This window comes from Leucoraja erinacea, chromosome 30 (assembly GCF_028641065.1).
Source record: "Leucoraja erinacea ecotype New England chromosome 30, Leri_hhj_1, whole genome shotgun sequence".
NCBI classification, from domain to species: Eukaryota; Metazoa; Chordata; class Chondrichthyes; order Rajiformes; family Rajidae; genus Leucoraja; species Leucoraja erinaceus.
In genome coordinates, this window is record NC_073406.1 from 19835510 (window position 1) to 19852041 (window position 16532).

Consider the following 16532-nt stretch of genomic DNA (forward strand, 5'->3'; position numbering starts at 1 on the left):
CCTCAACTACCTTCTGTGGCAGAGAATTCCACAGATTCACCATTCTCTGTGTAAAAAAATATTTTCTCATCTTGGTCCTAAAAGACTTCCCTCTTATCCTTAAACTGTGACCCCCTAGTTCTGGACTTCCCCAACATCGGGAATAATCTTCCTGCATCTAGCCTGTCCAAACCCTCGTTGTGTTGTGGTCTTAATGGATAAATAATCTTTTGGGCAAACAGACGTCATGAGTTTATGCCTTGCATTTATTATTCTCCAGAGGAAAGAACACACATCACAACAGCCTGACACATTGCCTTTCCTCGGGTACAATTATCATTCTGCGTCAGTGACAGCACAAAGACGGCGGGCAATTCTGCTGGTTCAGGAGGGGCAGAGAGGGAAAAGCTAGTCTAAACACGGGACCGACGATGGATTTAGTCGCTGTTTCTTTCAATCAATGCGCCGTCTGCTTTATTTGCCAAGAGGGTTCCTGAATTTCCTGCCAGCGAAACAAGCTTTCTGCCCGAGCTCCTCTTCAATTCTGTGGACGGAAGTGTTAAAACAAGGCATTAATGTTGCACCTCAAACCCAGGCGATCCAGTCACTGTGGGCAGAACTCACTGGGAAGATGCTCACGCTGTTAAAGACCAAAGAGGTCCTCGATAAAACCCAATCAAGTGGCAATTGAACTAATATCAGTAAATATGTATATGAAACAATTGGATTTTATGAAGTTTTATTTCAGGGCGGAACAGTGGCACAGCTGTAAAGTTACTGCCTCACAGCATAAGGCACCCTGTGATATACGCAACTTTTACTGAAAGGTTAATTGCGTGCAGCTTAATGGCGCAGCAGTAGAGTTGCCGCCTCACGGCGCCAGAGCCCCGTGTTCGATCCTGACTTGGGGGGGCTGTCTTTACGGAGTTTGCACATTTTTCCCGTGACCGCGTGGGTTTCCTCCAGGGTCTCTGGCGCTGTGAGGCAGCAACTCTACCGCTGCGCCACTGTGCAGCCCGTAGTTAATCACTCAATAAAAGTCGGGTATGACACAGGGTGCCTTATGCTGACATCAATTCCCCACCCAGAACGACTACGTTGAACTCAACTACTTCCAATTGTAAATATTTGGTTATTGATGCTTCAATATGGCTTCATTATAATGTGATTAGGGCGCTAAACAAACATCCAGAGATTACTGAGCCAGACAGACACACACTGTTCAACTCACAAGAGAAAATACTAAGAGAATATAAATTCAACTAAAATTAAAATGAAATTAACCTGGAATCAGAATGGTCGTTTAACATGAATGCTGATCATTGAAAGCTACAGCACGGAAACACTGAGCCCGCGCCCAAATCCAACGCCCGTTCACACTAGTTCTATGTTTTTCCACTTTCACATCTACTCCCTACACACTGGGGGCCAATTTACGGAGAGCCGATTAACCTACAAACCTCCACGTCTATCGGGTATGGGAGGAAACCCACGGGGTCAGAGGGAGAATGTGCAAACTCCACACAGACAGCACCCAAGTTCAGGATCGAACCTGTGTCTCTGGTGCTGTAAGGCAGCAGCTCTACCAGCTGTACATTTGCCACCCATAACCTGTGAGGAGACTCCAAAACCTCTTACCACGGTGGCTGGTATTTAACTGCCCGCTGAATCGATCGCCCACTGAGATTAAGGGTGGTTTATGATTGCTGGCTTTGCTTGTGGAGTTCAACCCAATGCATCCAATGTTCCAATGTCCACGTACAGACTGTGTTCATAAATAAGCGGTAACAATAAACAATAAGTTTGTGAATTGATTACCTCAATATCTGGTTGTACTTGGCCAAGCGTTCAGATCTACACGGAGCTCCCGTCTTAATCTGAAAACAGATTACAAGAGTGAATTTTTATGTTTCATTTTTAACAAAAAGATTAATTCTCAGAAAGTGTGCCTAGGAAATCGGATATGGTATGTGCTGGTGCAAGACTAGAGTATGGAACTATAAAGTCAGAGAGAGAAAGTTTAACGGAGATGTGCAGACAGGATTTTACACATGGGGGTTGGGGGGGAGCCTGGAGGGACATGGATCACGTGGAGACTGTTTAGTTTAACTTGGCATCATGTTGGTCACGGACACTGTGGGACGAAGGGCCTGAGCCAGTGCTGTACTGTTCTATATACCCCCCCGCCCACTAATCATCGGCAGTGCTAGAGCACAGATTCAGCAGTCCGAGTGTCAGCTATCACCCACCAGATCCCTTGATCACCGCTGAGGGCAAGAAAACTAATCTATTTTCCAGCCTGTAAGCTTTTAGCATGCAGATCTACAGACTTAAATTCGAGTCACATCAGAGTGTCAAATCACAATCATCTCATCCACCACTTTGAGTATTTGCACATCAAGCTAATGCAGATTTTAAATGTTGCAGTCTTAAATAAGGCCATAAGTGATATGAGAAGACTTAGGCCATTCGACCCATCAAGTCTACTCCGCCATTCGATCACAGCTGATCTATCTCTCCCTCTTAACTCAATTCTCCTGCCTTCTCCCCGTAACTCCTGTCACCCGTACTAATCACAAATCCATCTATCTCTGCCTTAAAAATATCCATCTCGATTAAATTCCACGCTCAGCTGAAAGATTAGCCATGAATGACCCTTGTCTTACCTGACCAGTGCACAGCCCCACCACCAGGTCAGCGATGAAAGTGTCCTCAGTTTCACCGGAACGGTGGCTCACCATCACTCCCCATCCATTGCTCTGCGCCATCTTACAACTGGGGAACACCAATAAAGAGTTTAAAGATGAATAAACAAACTTCACGGCAATTATTCACTCTCAAATTATTCACTCTGGCAATGGAGATAGGGGCAGCACAATGGCACAGCGATAGAGTTGCTGCCTTACAGCGCCAGAGACCCAGGTTCGACCCTGACCATGGGTGCCGTCTGTAGAGTTTGTACGTTCTCCTTGTGGCCGTGTGGGTTTTCTCCGGGTGCTCCGGTTTCCTCCCAAAGTAGTGCAGGTCTAAGTTAATTGGCTTCAGTAAATCATAAAAATTGTCCCTGGTGTGTAGGGTAGTGCTAGTATACAGGGTGATTGCTCCGTACAGACAGGCACCATAGTCAGGGTTGAACCCGGGTCTCTGGCGCTGAAAGGCAGCAACTCTACTGCTGCGCCAACATGCTGCCGTAAATCCAGAGAAAAGACTGTACTTGATTACAATCAAGCCACCCACAGTGTACATGTACAGGATATAGGGAATAACATCTAGTGCAAGATAAAGCCCAGTAAAGTCCAATTAAAGATAGTCCGAGCGTCTCCAATGAGATAGGGGTAGTTCAGGACCTGTCTCTAATTGGTAAAGATGGTTCAAGTGCCTGATAACAGCTGGGATAAACTGTCCCTGAAACTGGAGGTGTGCGTTTTCACACTTCTGCACCTCTTGCCTACACGGAGAGGGGAGAAGAGGGAGTGACCGGGGTGAGACTTGACATTGATTATAACTGGTGGCCTTGCCGAGTCAGCGTGAAGTGCAGATGAAGTTCATGGGAAGGGAAGATGGTCCGGGCTATGTCCACAACTCTGCAGTTTCTTGCGGTCTTGGATGGAGCTGTTCCCAGACCATGCTGTGATGCATGGATATAAAGTGGAAGGTTTAAGGGAGAGATGAGAAAAATCACTTCAATACAAGTGGAGGAAATCTGGAACACACTGCCTCTAAGTGTGGCAGAAACAAAATCCTCCTCACCACTGAAAGGAGACCTGATAGAAGATTGTACATTTATGAGAGAGATATAGACAGGGCAGACAGTCTAAACCATTTCCTGCAGGGTAGCGATGTCAAAGACAAGAGGGCTATAAGGTAAGAGGAGCAAAGTTTAAAGCAGATGTGCGGGCAAGTTTTTTTTTTTACACAAGGATGGTGTGTGCCTGGAACGTGCTGCCAGATGTGGGGGTGGAGGCAGATAGATAGTGGCATTTAGATAGGCACATGGAAGTGCAAGGAATAGAGGCTATGGATCATTTACAGCAGGGGTCGGCAACCTTGGTCTGCCAAGGGGCCGGGACGCATGTCTGTGAGTAGATGGCGGGCCACATCTATCACGTGTACACATGGATCCCGCCCATTCGAGGACGCTACCCAGAGCACTGGCCCCTAGTTACGGGTGTTCATCAACATGGTGTACATATGGACCATTGACTTGACTCTGTCCTGAAGGCATTGGCTCAAATACTCACACTCACTCATCCCCGGCCTATTCACAACCCCGATCCCGACAGTGAAGCCCAGACACAGAAGATGCGCGGCTGTGCCGGCGGCTTTGCGCAGGAAGCGGTACAGCCAGATCTCGCGCTCCTCCGCCATTGCGGCCACCAGCGCAGGCCTCCTTGCGTCACCGCGCCCGGAGCGCAGCGGCCTCGGGAGGTACTGGAGATGACGGACGTCTGCGGGCCGGATATAAAATACGCCTGCGGGCCGGGTGATTTTGGGTTACGGGCCGCATTCAGCCCAGGGGCCGTAGGTTGCCGACAACCCGATTTACAGGCAGATGAGATTGGTTTAACTTGGCATCATGTTCGACACAAACATTGTGGGCCAAAGGGCCTGTTCCTATTCTATACTGTTTTTACATTCTATAATTGTAACTGGAAGCTGGATTCCAATTTGTGTCGTCACTCCACCCCAGAGCTTTCTGCAGTCGAGTAGCTGCCCTGTTTGCAGTGACCACCGCAACCACCAGATGGTGCCAGCGTGCACTTCATCAGCAGCAGGTGCCCAGTACTTCCGTGTAGGAAAGAACTGCAGATGCTGGTTTAAACCGAAGATAGACACAAAAAGCTGGAGTAACTCAGTCTGAAGAAGGGTAACTCATGGTCTGAAGAAGGGTCGCGAAACAGGCAGGAAAACCGATCTCCTGACGTGACCAATTATCCCAGCCACATCTCTACCACTGATCCTACACACTCCCAGCTCAGTCCAGCAGTGTTGCAATTTATGGAGCAGACAGAGATCTGGCATTCTCCTTAACATTTGATACGTCTGGCCCCTGCCAGGAGTTTATTTCTAACCTTGGGCTGCCATGGATACACAGGGCAATGTCAGACTGTACATAACTTGTGTTGCAACTTAACCCGAGATACTGTACAAGGGGAGGAGGTGAAGTTAGGCTAAGCAGGTCAATTCTTGTTCAAGTATTTAGTTTGGTCTTGAGCGAACTAGGAAGATTACTTGCACTAAATGCAATTATCTGAAGCAGAGGCTGGGGCAAACACAAGGACAGGTCAATAGTAACCGTTCAATGGGATTAACATCAAAGGTTTATCGAACTACACCAGATCAAGTAAAGTGTAACAGACCGCCAATATAGTCAATATGGAACAATTTGAGCTGAATGTATCACAATAAGAGTTAATTATTAAAGCTGTTCCTTGGACAATTCCACACTAATGTGCTTCACAACATAAAATGTTCCAACTGTTGACAGACCCCCACCACTTGGTTGTGATGTAGGGGTGAAATGGTTATGCTTCTCTTTCCGTAGATGCTGCCTGAGCCACAGAGTGCTTCCAGCATTTCCTGTGTATATTTCATATTTCCAGCATCTAGAGTTCTCAACATTTTTATCCGGGGCCTAATTTATCTGCATTGTGGTCATGGAGTCAAAAACAAGAGGGCGTAGATTCAAGACAAAAGGGAAAAGATTTAAAAGGGATCTCCATGTGAAAGTGTTTTCCACACAGAGGGTGGTCGGTATATGGATCGAGCTGCCGGAGGTGGTGGTCGAGGCAGGTACTAAGGCAACATTTGGATGGGGATAAGGTTTAGAGGGATATGGGCCAAATGTGTAGATGGGCCTCTTGGGTCAGCATGGAAGTGTTGGGATGAAGAGCCTGTTCTGTATACGAGGGCTGTATGACTCAATGATGTTTCCGAGAGAAAGCTGAAAGGTGGGATTAGATGCTTGGGACAAAAAGGCTCCATCTTTGTTGAATGTCCAGAGAATTAAAGAAAACATAACTTAACATTCAATACAAAGTGTTTAATATTTGAGGTGGATATCTGCACGTTGCTTTTTTAAATATTTGCTCCTACCGTAACATATCCTTTAGCACCAGATGCTGACTAATTTTTAACACTTCCAATGAAGAACAGCCTCTGGCAGACAAAATTAAATCCTGACAAATGACTTCAACAAGCCAAACAAAAGCAGTGGAATCTTTCCCAATGAGATTCATTGATGTTAGGCAGCAGCGATGTGCTTCTTGTGGAAATATTGTGGATTCATTGTAATTTACCATGAGTAGATGTCACTGGCAATGCCAGCATGTATTGGTCATCCCAATTCATCCTTAAACCGACGAGGTAGTTATGCGTTAATTCCATTGTGTGGCTGAAGTCTCAGGTAGATGAAGCTGGGCAGGACAGCGAATTCCTTCCCCCAGAGGACATTGGTGAACTAGATGGGTTTTAGTAGTTTCATGATTGTATTAGCTTTTTTAAAAAAAGTCATGCCTATTTATTACTCTATATTAAATCCCCAGTGAGCCAGTGGGACGTAACGGATGGAGACTTGACTAGAGTTCCAGGTTCAATCCTGACACCCGGAGCCGACTCTGTGGAATTCTCTGCCTCAGAGGGCAGTGGAAGCAGGTTCTCTGGATCCTTTCAAGAGAGAGCTAGATAGGGCCCTTAAAAATAGCGGAGTCAGGGGATATGGGGAGAAGGTAGGAACGGGATACTGATTGTGGATGATCAGCCATGATCACTTTGAATGGTGGTGCTGGCTCGAAGGGCCAAATGGCCTACTCCTGCACCCATTGTCTATTGACTATTTGCACCTTATTTCTGTGACCACGTGGGCTTCCTCCTGGTGCTCTGGTCTCCCCCCATCGCAGAGACCTGCAGATTGGCAACGGTAAATTGCTCTAAAAGTGTAGGCAAGTGGTAGAATTTGCAGGCAGTGGATGAAAAATGTGGGGAGATTATAAAAGGTATTAATGTTGGATTAGTGGAAGTAAGCGTTTGATGGTTGGCATGGACTCGGTAAGCTGAAGTGCACTGGAGACATGAACTACAAAGCTGGAATCTCCATCATTGGTGTCTAATTCAGCCTCTCAGCCTGGTAATTGATCCACTGCCACCGTATGCATCAATTTTGCTCAATCATGCTCCGGACAGATGTGAGCGGCGGTTCGCTACCTTTCAGACTTTATACAAGTGCACAACATTTTTATATACACAGGAGATGGACTCACGCTTGAATGGACTCGGTCACGGTACCAATCTGGTTGACTTTGAGCAGCAGACAGTTGCAAGCTTTCTCCTGCACTGCTTTGGCAATGCGAGTGGGATTAGTCACAGTTAGGTCATCTCCCACCACCTGGATATCAGTGTTGGCTGTAAACTTCTTCCAGGCTTCCCAGTCATCTTGGTCGAAAGGATCCTCAATGGAGACAACTGGAAGGATGAACAAGAAGAAAAATGCAAGTGATTGCTTTTGTTGTTACAATCTTTTTGGGGGGGGAGGGAAACATAACAGCAGCAGAGTTGCTGGATTACAGGGTCAGAGATCCGGGTTCGACCCTGACCACAGGTGCTGTCTGTAAGGAGTTTGTACGTTCTCCCTGTGACCACATGGGTTTCCTCCTACACTCCAAAGACATACAGGTCTGTAGGTTAATTGGCTTTGGTAAATTACCCCTATTGTGTAGGATAGTGCTAGTATAAGGGGTGATCGCTTGGCCGGCGCGGACTCGATGGGCCGAAGGGGCCAATGTAAATATTTATTGCACATGCTAACTGGCCACAAAAATAGTTTTGAATCCCCTGTTTGGTGAGAATGCCGTCTTGGGCTGTTGGGGAAGGAGTGAAAGATTCAAAGCCCTGTCCCACGGTACGAGTTCATTCCAAGAGCTCTCCCTAGTTAAAAAAAAATAAGCTTGGCGACGTCTCTTAGGCTAATGGCAGGTATTCGGGAAGACTCGCTAACGGCAGGTAAGCACGGGAAGACTCGTGAAGATTTTTCAATACGAGAGCCCCGAGTACCGACGAGTGGCCATTACCGTAAATCTCCGAGTTCGAATCAGGGCAAACTCGGGACAGCTCTTGGAATGAACTCGTGCCGTGGGACAGGGCTTTCACACAGTGGCATCTTCAGTACATAGAACAGTACAACACAGGAACAGGTCCTTTGGCCCAACGTCTGCACTGAACATAATTCAAAGTTAAACTAACCTCATTGGCCTGCACAGGATCCATATCCCTCCATATCCATGTGCCTGTCTAAAAGCCTCTTAAATGCCACAGCTGGATCTGCCTCCACCACCATCCCTGGCTATACATTCCAGGCACCCACCACCCTGTGTACACAAAGCTTGCCCCACACATCTCCTTTAAAGATTTCCTCTCTCACCTTAAAGCTGTGCCCTTCAACCTTTGACATTGCCACCCCATGATAAAGGTCCCAACTGTACAATTGTAACCATACTTCCTATTTTTAAACTTGCCCCTCCCTCCCTCTTCTCATCAATAAAGGCCAATGTGCAATTTGTTGTCTCAATGACTTGCTGCACCTACTTTGTGCCTCATACACAGAACACCCAGATCATTCTCTGCTCCACTGTATGAATAATAGTCCCCCTTTTGCAACCGCCCACGCAAAAAAATGAGATCACACTTTGCTACATCGTAAACTATTTGCCACGTTTTCTCTCATTGCCTTTATCTACAGTGCCTTGCATAATGCTTGGGACAAAGACCCACCATTTATTTATTTGCCTCTGTACTCCACAATTTGAAATTTGTATGAGAAAAAAAAATCACAATGTGGTTAAAGTGCACATTGTCAGATTTTAGTTTAGAGATACAGCATGGAAACAGACTCTTCGGCCCACCAAGTTCATGCCAAGCATCGATCACCCGCTCACACTAGTTCTACGTTATCTCACGTTCGCATGCACTATCTACACACCAGGAGCCGTTTACAGAGGCCAATTAACTATAAACTCGTACATCTTTGGGATTTGAGAGGAAACCGGAGCACCTGGAGGAAACCCATATGGTCACGAAGAACTTGCAAACTTCGCACAAACAGCACCCGAGGTCATGATCAAACCCAAGACTCTGGCACTGAGAGGCAATAATTTTACTAACTACGCCACTGTACCACCCATAAATTGTCTAACCTGCTAAGTTTAACAAGTAGTTTTTTTTTTCCTCCATATTACAGCATCTGTGGTCTCTTGTGACTCCCTTCTCTCAAACCATTGTTTGCAAATAATTGAATTGACAGTTCCCATGCTCCCTGCGTTCCATCTCCAATGGATCATGTTCAATCATCTCCCTCTCCCTTTGCACGATGTTGAAATATTTAGGGGCAGCACAACTAGTAGAGTTGCCACCTCTCAGCTTCCGAGACCCAGGTTCAATCCTGACCACGGGCGCGCTGTCTATGTGGTGTTTAAATTTCTCCCCGTGACTGTGTGGAAATCCTCCGGGTGCTCCGGTTTCCTCCCACATCACAAAGACTGCAGGTTGGTAGATTAATTGATTGATTATTTAAGTAAGTAAGTAAGTAAGTTTTATTTATATAGCACGTCTAAATCAACTCACATTGAAACCAGATTGCTTTACATAGAAGAAATAATTAGGTTTCTGTACATCCATAGAAAAATTTAAAAATTAAGTGCGTAGGTGAGTGGTCGAATCTTAGGAGGAGCGGCTGGGAATGTAGGTAGAATAAAATGAGTTAGTGTTAGTGGCTTGCTGATGATCAGGGTGGATTCAGTGGGCTGAAGCACCTGTTTCCATGCTGTATCTCTCCATCACTCCAGAGTAATCTAACTCTGCAGCAGAGATGTTGAACCACAGCCAGGGCTATCTTCAATGTTTCTCACGTTACCGAGTCATGTACATCAACCTCCTTCGCTCTACAGCTGTTGGATAAAAATGTGCCTCAAGATGATCAAGATCACGTTTTGGATCAATTAAGTAATCCAACAAGCAAGGCTCCCCCAGCCCTACTCCCCCCCCCCGGGCACGGTGATTGCATGGTGACTCTAACCTACAAACACCAGACCTTTGATTGCTCAAAAGCATTCATATTATTAACCTTTATTCATGTTATAATCTTAATTTACATTTGATATACATGCCACAAATGCTTTGCCTCTGGATAACCTCAGTCAGTTAATCAACTCTAAATGTTGTAAGCACCCCAGCTCATAATAATTAATAAAGAAGGCATAAAAATAAATCCTTGTAACTGATACAATAACTCAAAGGGATTACAAAGCAGATATCACGATAAGGCTTGAGGGAGTGTAAACCGCCACTGAAGGGTTCAGGTATTCCACTGTACGGTGCTGTAAATGAGTCATTAGCACCAATACACTTGGCCAAGTATTACTGGGGTATTACTAAACCATTTGTCTGCCAATCCAAGCTAGGCAAAGGTTAGTATCTCTTGAACACGTTCCACTATGCTTGATGTGCAGTGAGCAGTTGTGGGAAGGATGCAATGGACTTGGACAGACTGCAGCATGGGTTGACAAGGGCAAAGCACAAGGGCAGACGGGACATGACATCCTCACCCTGGAGGAACAGCGCCTCATATTCTGCGCAGGTCGCTTACAACCCAACTGTATGATCACTGAGTTATCCAATTTTAGGTAACATCTAACAACCCCTCCCCTCTCCTCGCCCATCAGAGGAACCAGACCAAGGTCCCAGTCACAAATTACCCACAGTGTGATTGAAAGGCAGAGAGGAATGAAAGGGTAAATGGCCACCTATTCCCAGCTCCAATGGGAAGTTTCATCATCTCCATTGACTCCACATAGTTTTAACAGCAACATTTCACCCACTCCAGGAATTACCAAGTATGTTCTTACCAGGGTAATCTTTGGTGAAAGATGTGTAAAGATCAATGAGCTTGTCGTAAGAGACGTTCCGTTCTGGATTAGGTGGGGATTTGAAATCCAGGTCATACTTCCCGTCACGATAGAACTCGGAAGCTGCAATGTCCATGCCGATCACAACCTTGTCGGTGTAGCCCGCTTTCTCAATGGCCGACTTCAGCAGTTCCAGGGCTGCAAGAGAACAGTCAAAATATAAGTTGCCATAGAAATAGTTCCAACTTGACCGTGCTAAGTCACAACTAGGTTTTAGTCACAGAAAATGTCTAAGGGGCAGGGATGGTGGCTGGAGTTCCGAATCATTGACCCGGTGGACGGACACAGGAGACCCGTTCGGCCACGGTCTGTAGGGGGAAACCCGAGACCGGAGCTGACGGATACAAGGAGCAAGGCGGTAGGGGAGGGAACCGGGATCTGACCTTGTCCCCCATCCATGTTCTCAAGGTCAGCTCCTGGAGACGCCCGCAGGGAACAACGATGGACTGGTGAGGAGAGGAATGTTGGTTCCCTGGACGATCCAGACGTCCAAGGAAGGCGAGGACTGGAGGGCCTACAGCAGCCTGGAGCTTGCCTGGATCGGGTACTGCTCCATAAGACCTGGAGCATGGACTGGACTTGGAAAATGGCACCAAAACTTGCCGCCTCTTGCATGTGGTCTCAGTGGGCTGTTTCTGGATGCTTGGCTAATCGGGGACTGTGCTTAGGTATGGCAATACTCTACTGAACTGCATGCAAGAAAAGAATTTCACTGTGCCTTTGCACATGTGACAATGAAGCACCTTTGACCATTAACCCATGACTTCCACTGGAAGTACCGTCTACTGAAGGTTATTCAGTCGCTATGCTCAGTACCAGTGGAACATAGGGGGGAGCGGGGGTGGCAGATTGCAACCTTCACGTGGTCTGCCCTGCTTCGACTAATGCAATCAACTCGATGTGCACAAATGGAAGATCAAATAGAACTACTAGTCCAACAACTTTAGGCTGAGCACGCCACACGAAAGAAGAAGAAGATAGGGGGAACCTCATTGATACATACAAAATAGTGAAAGGCTTGGATAGAGTGGATGTGGGGAGGATATTTTCACCAGTGGGAGAGTCCAGGAGTCACGTAGGAGGTCATAGCCTCAGAATTAACGGACGTTCATTTTGGAAGATATTTATTTAGACAAAGGATGGTGAATCTGTGGAATTCTTTGCCACAGAAGGCTGTGGAGGCCGTCAGTCGATATTTTTAAGGCAGAGATAGATAGATTCTTGATTAGTACAGAGGTTATGTGGAGAAGGTAGGAAAATTGTGTTAGGAGGCAGAGATAGATCAGGCATGATTGGATTGTGGAGTAGACTTGATGGGCCGAATGGCCCAATTCTACTCCTATCCCTTATGACCTCATGATAGAGATACCATCACTAGTCAATAGGCACCAAAGCAACTAACTATCTGGTCAGCCCCATTGACCCAATCATACCACCTGAAGTAGGGACTCAACCAGAAACATCACCCTTAGATTCTCCATGTTCTCGAGATGTTGCCCGACCCGCCGAGTTACTCCAGCACTTTGTGTCTATTTTTGTAAACCAGCATCTGCAGTTCCTTGCAGCCATTTTAGAGCTTTTGAAGAGATTAATATTTGGACAACATTGAGCGTTACTTTATAAGATGTCAAAAGCAATGTCAACCATGGGAACTGCCACTTCGTAATGGATTCCATATGTAATAATACCTTGTAGCTGTTATACTGCCTGCTTGTGCACATGATTAATATTTAAATGCATGAGATTGGCCAGTAGACAGATCCCAAGTGCGATATCTCCACATTTCAATAGATTAACCCAGAATTGCAAATTCAAGGGGGAAAATGCTACTGTAAAATAAATGTACAACTGTTACTTTCTTATCTCGGACTATTTGCAAAGAAACAATCCTTCCTGGAATGTATTTTCATTGTTGCCACTTCTTCTTGTGGATGGCGTGCACAGCCTAAAGTTGCAGGACAACTTGTTCTATTTGATCTTATTTGATCGTACACGCCAGGTTGATTACATTCGTCGAAACAGGTGAAGGTTGCAATCTCCCACCGCATTGTTGCCACCATTTAAATAAAATAATGCTGTCAAACCCAACCTTTTGGGAATTAAGTGGAAGAGGCAATTTACCGAGGTATTTTGCTTCCTTGCTTTTGTTTTTAAATTAAAGTTTCCATAAATTGAGACACCCAACCCAAGATCGGGAGATTAGCCGGTGACATCCTTTACTATGAAGATCCGTTGTTTATTGTTAAAATCATCAACCCTACAAGTACTTTGTTAATTTAACAGCATTTTTTGTTATTTGAGCAAATTACCATTGTAAACTTTGAGTGGTAAGCTGCTCGAAATCGCCAATTCCTCATCAATTAGCAGTTACCTCCGCCTGTGCTACAAGGAACCATTTGTCCAAAGTTAGTCACGTGCAGGTAAATAAGTGTGGCGCTCTTGCTCCACCAGTTGTGATCCATACAACAGCGAGCTACGATTAGTGAACCCAGACCCACTGCCGACGCCAGGACAACGGGTCTTAATGGCTAAGCTAAGACGAGCATTGAAAGGTAGGAGATGGTGCCTAAAACGTGACGACTCTTGTGTATGGACTCAGTGTGGTCTACAATCTTACACTCAGTATGATTGTGTCTAATGTATTGCCACTGAAATATATGCAACAAATGATTTCAATAGACAGGTATCTCGCATTTTATGTGCGTTTGATTTTGTGTTTTTGAAAGAACACGTTAATTTATTTAATACCAAAGCTCGATTTACATGCTTGTGTTTTTGGAACAATGTGTTCAAATTTACACCCGACACGTGTGTCTAATTTGCACATTTTCCAGTTACACGCTGTTTTTCAAGAATGTAACCCCCACATAAAACACGAGGTGCCTGGAATGGTACACATGACAATAAAGCTGCAGGTTTGTGGATTCAGCATTCGGGATGGGAAACTAGGTCAACAATTTAGCATTCTTGTAGGATGCCACATTTACAGTGACACTCAGCCAAATTCAGTGAGCAGCTGCATTTCATCACGAGTTAGGAAAATGTACAGTGAACAAAAAAAGCACTCCAAGAGCTTTTCTGTACTGGATGTCCCTGGGATACAAGTGCATTCCTGCAAACGAGTGAGCTCTGATAATACTACAAAATTCTTCAGTCCAACATGCTGCCGTCCCAACTAATGGCAGAACTAGTTTCCTCTCCCTTTCTCCACTTTTATTAATTGTTTTTCTTTTTCAGTTTTATACACTCTGTATAAGAAGGAACGGTGGACGCTGGTTTACACCGAAGAGAGACACAAAATCCTGGAGTAATCGCAACTCTAAGTAAAAAATGTTTTTCCTCATCTCCGTTCTAAATGGCCTACCCCTTATTCTTAAACTGTGGCTCCTGGTTCTGGACTCCCCCAACATTGTGAACATGTTTCCTGCCTCTAGCGTGTCCAATCCCTTAATAATCCTATATGTTTCATTAAGATCCCCTCTCATCCTTCAAAATTCCAGAGTATACAAGCCCAGCCACTCCATTCTATCAACCTACGCTGCACTCTCTCAATAGCAAGAATGTCCTTTCTCAAATTTGGAAACAAAAAGTGCATACAATACCCCTGGTGTGGTCTCACAAGGGCCTTGTGCAACTGCAGAAGGACCTCTTTGCTCCTATACTCCTCTTCTGGTTATGAAGGCCAAGATGCCATTAGCTTTCTTTGCTGCCTGCTGTACCTGCATGCTTACTTTCAGTGAGTGATGAACAAGGACCCCCAGATCTTTTTGTACTTCCCTTTTTCCCAACTTACCAAAGAATGGAAGGTAAAATTCACATGAAGGTATTGAAAGAGCCCAATACTCAAACAAAATAGCTGTTTATTTATCTCATTGTCATTTACTTTTCCTTGCTATGCATCACTTTGTCTTTTATAGTTCTCCAAAGTACCACAGTGACATAAATGTTCTTTCTTGGCCCTATACATTATCGTGCTGTGTTTTATGCTGGGCGTGTTACCTTATGATAGTTTAGTCTTGCAATATTATCTATTTTATTAGCTTAGCATAATTTTAAAAAAAAAAAAATTCTGAAATGTTAAAACTATTCTCTTCCCACCCCCAAATCCATTCCTGCTGTAAAATATTTTAATAAAAAACGATCCAAGGTGGGTTAAAAGAAGTGCCTAAGAAATATTTGCACAACATGATTAATTTATAGAAAACAGATCGTTTGTTAAACCATGAAAAGACACAAAATGCAGGAGTAAATCAGCGGGTCACGCAGCATCCCTTGGAGAATATGGACAGGTGAACATTTCAGGTTGGGACCCTTCTTCAGACAGTCTTTTCCTGTAAACCAGCATTGGCAGTCCCTTGTTTCAACACTTGTTAAACCATGTCTTTTATATTGGTTAAGATCACATTTACAGCTGTGATAGATGGTGATATTAACTGGGATGGAATAATCTGATGACCTAAAACATTACACCTCTCCTCTCTCCACAGGGATTAACTATTTCCAACATTTTGTTCAGGATTCTGATTTCTCACATCTGCAACATTTTGTCTTTGTTCCCGAGATGTCCTACCTTCTTTGTTTTCCAAGATATTGGGTGCAAATCCACCTTCATCTCCAACGTTGATTGCATCCTGCCCATACTTGCTCTTGATAACATTCTTCAGGTTGTGGTACACCTCGGCCCCAATGCGCATTGCCTCCTTGAAGTTGGAGGCACCAATTGGCAGGATCATGAACTCCTGCATGGCCAACTTGTTACCAGCGTGAGAGCCCCCATTGATCACATTGAAAGCCTGCAGAGACATCCACAGAAATGATGAAACCGTGCATGCGGCAAATGATGCATTCATCACTAATGCATTGACAAAAATATCAGTTTTACAATTCACATTAATAGGTGGATATTTTATATTTTGCCTTCACACAGTGCATTAAAACAATTTGTAATGCCAACTAGCTTGAATAAGATATTCCACAAATACATTGCTGTGTTTGCAAACATATATTAACCACACTGGAAGACATGGACAGGCAATGTTTCGGGTCGGGACCCGTCTTCAGACTGATTGTAGAGGGGGCAGCAAAGCGTGGAGGGCAGCACAAAGTCTAGAGGTGGGGGCGGGACACAACCTGTCTCTCAAATGATTGGGGGTTACAGGTGAGGGGAGGCAGTTGGGTGGGCAAAGGGTAGAGATAAGAAGTGGACAGAAAGGGTGTCAGATAATTGAAATCTAAAGCCAGACAGGGGGGGAAGAGGTGGGAAGTGGAAACAGGCGGTGTAGTGGGAGAACACCAACCTACAGCATTAGGGTGGGGCGAAAGGAAGAGGAGAAAAAAAGGGGGGTGTTCAACATTAATACCCCCCCCCACTCTGCTCCGCACCCATTTCTCCCACTATTTCACCCCCACCTCTTTTCCAGCTTTCTCCCACTTCGACAATCAGTCTGAGGGGTTCGGACTCGAACCATCACCTGTCCATGTTCTCCAGAGATGATGCCTGACCCAATGAGTTTCTCCACCATTTTTGTATTAATTTGAACCAGTATCTGCGTGCCTGGCTCCATTAACCACATTGAGTGGGTAAATCTCTACACCAAA

The 16532-nt window shown here is 45.1% G+C and overlaps 1 protein-coding gene across 2 annotated transcripts in view; it reads right to left on the minus strand.

The window, feature by feature from the left end:
* Positions 1 to 227: 227 nt before the first annotated feature.
* Positions 228 to 16532, minus strand: part of eno1a (enolase 1a, (alpha)) — a 51315-nt gene continuing 35010 nt past the window's right edge. For both annotated transcript variants that reach the window (XM_055659613.1, XM_055659612.1), the window contains exons 7-12: positions 15505 to 15727; positions 10875 to 11072; positions 7239 to 7440; positions 2646 to 2754; positions 1798 to 1856; positions 228 to 523 (exon numbers count right to left, since the gene is read on the minus strand). In XM_055659613.1, the coding sequence (XP_055515588.1) occupies positions 454 to 523; positions 1798 to 1856; positions 2646 to 2754; positions 7239 to 7440; positions 10875 to 11072; positions 15505 to 15727 (861 nt within the window). In that variant the 3' untranslated portion in view covers positions 228 to 453. The remainder of the gene's footprint in view (positions 524 to 1797; positions 1857 to 2645; positions 2755 to 7238; positions 7441 to 10874; positions 11073 to 15504; positions 15728 to 16532) is intronic.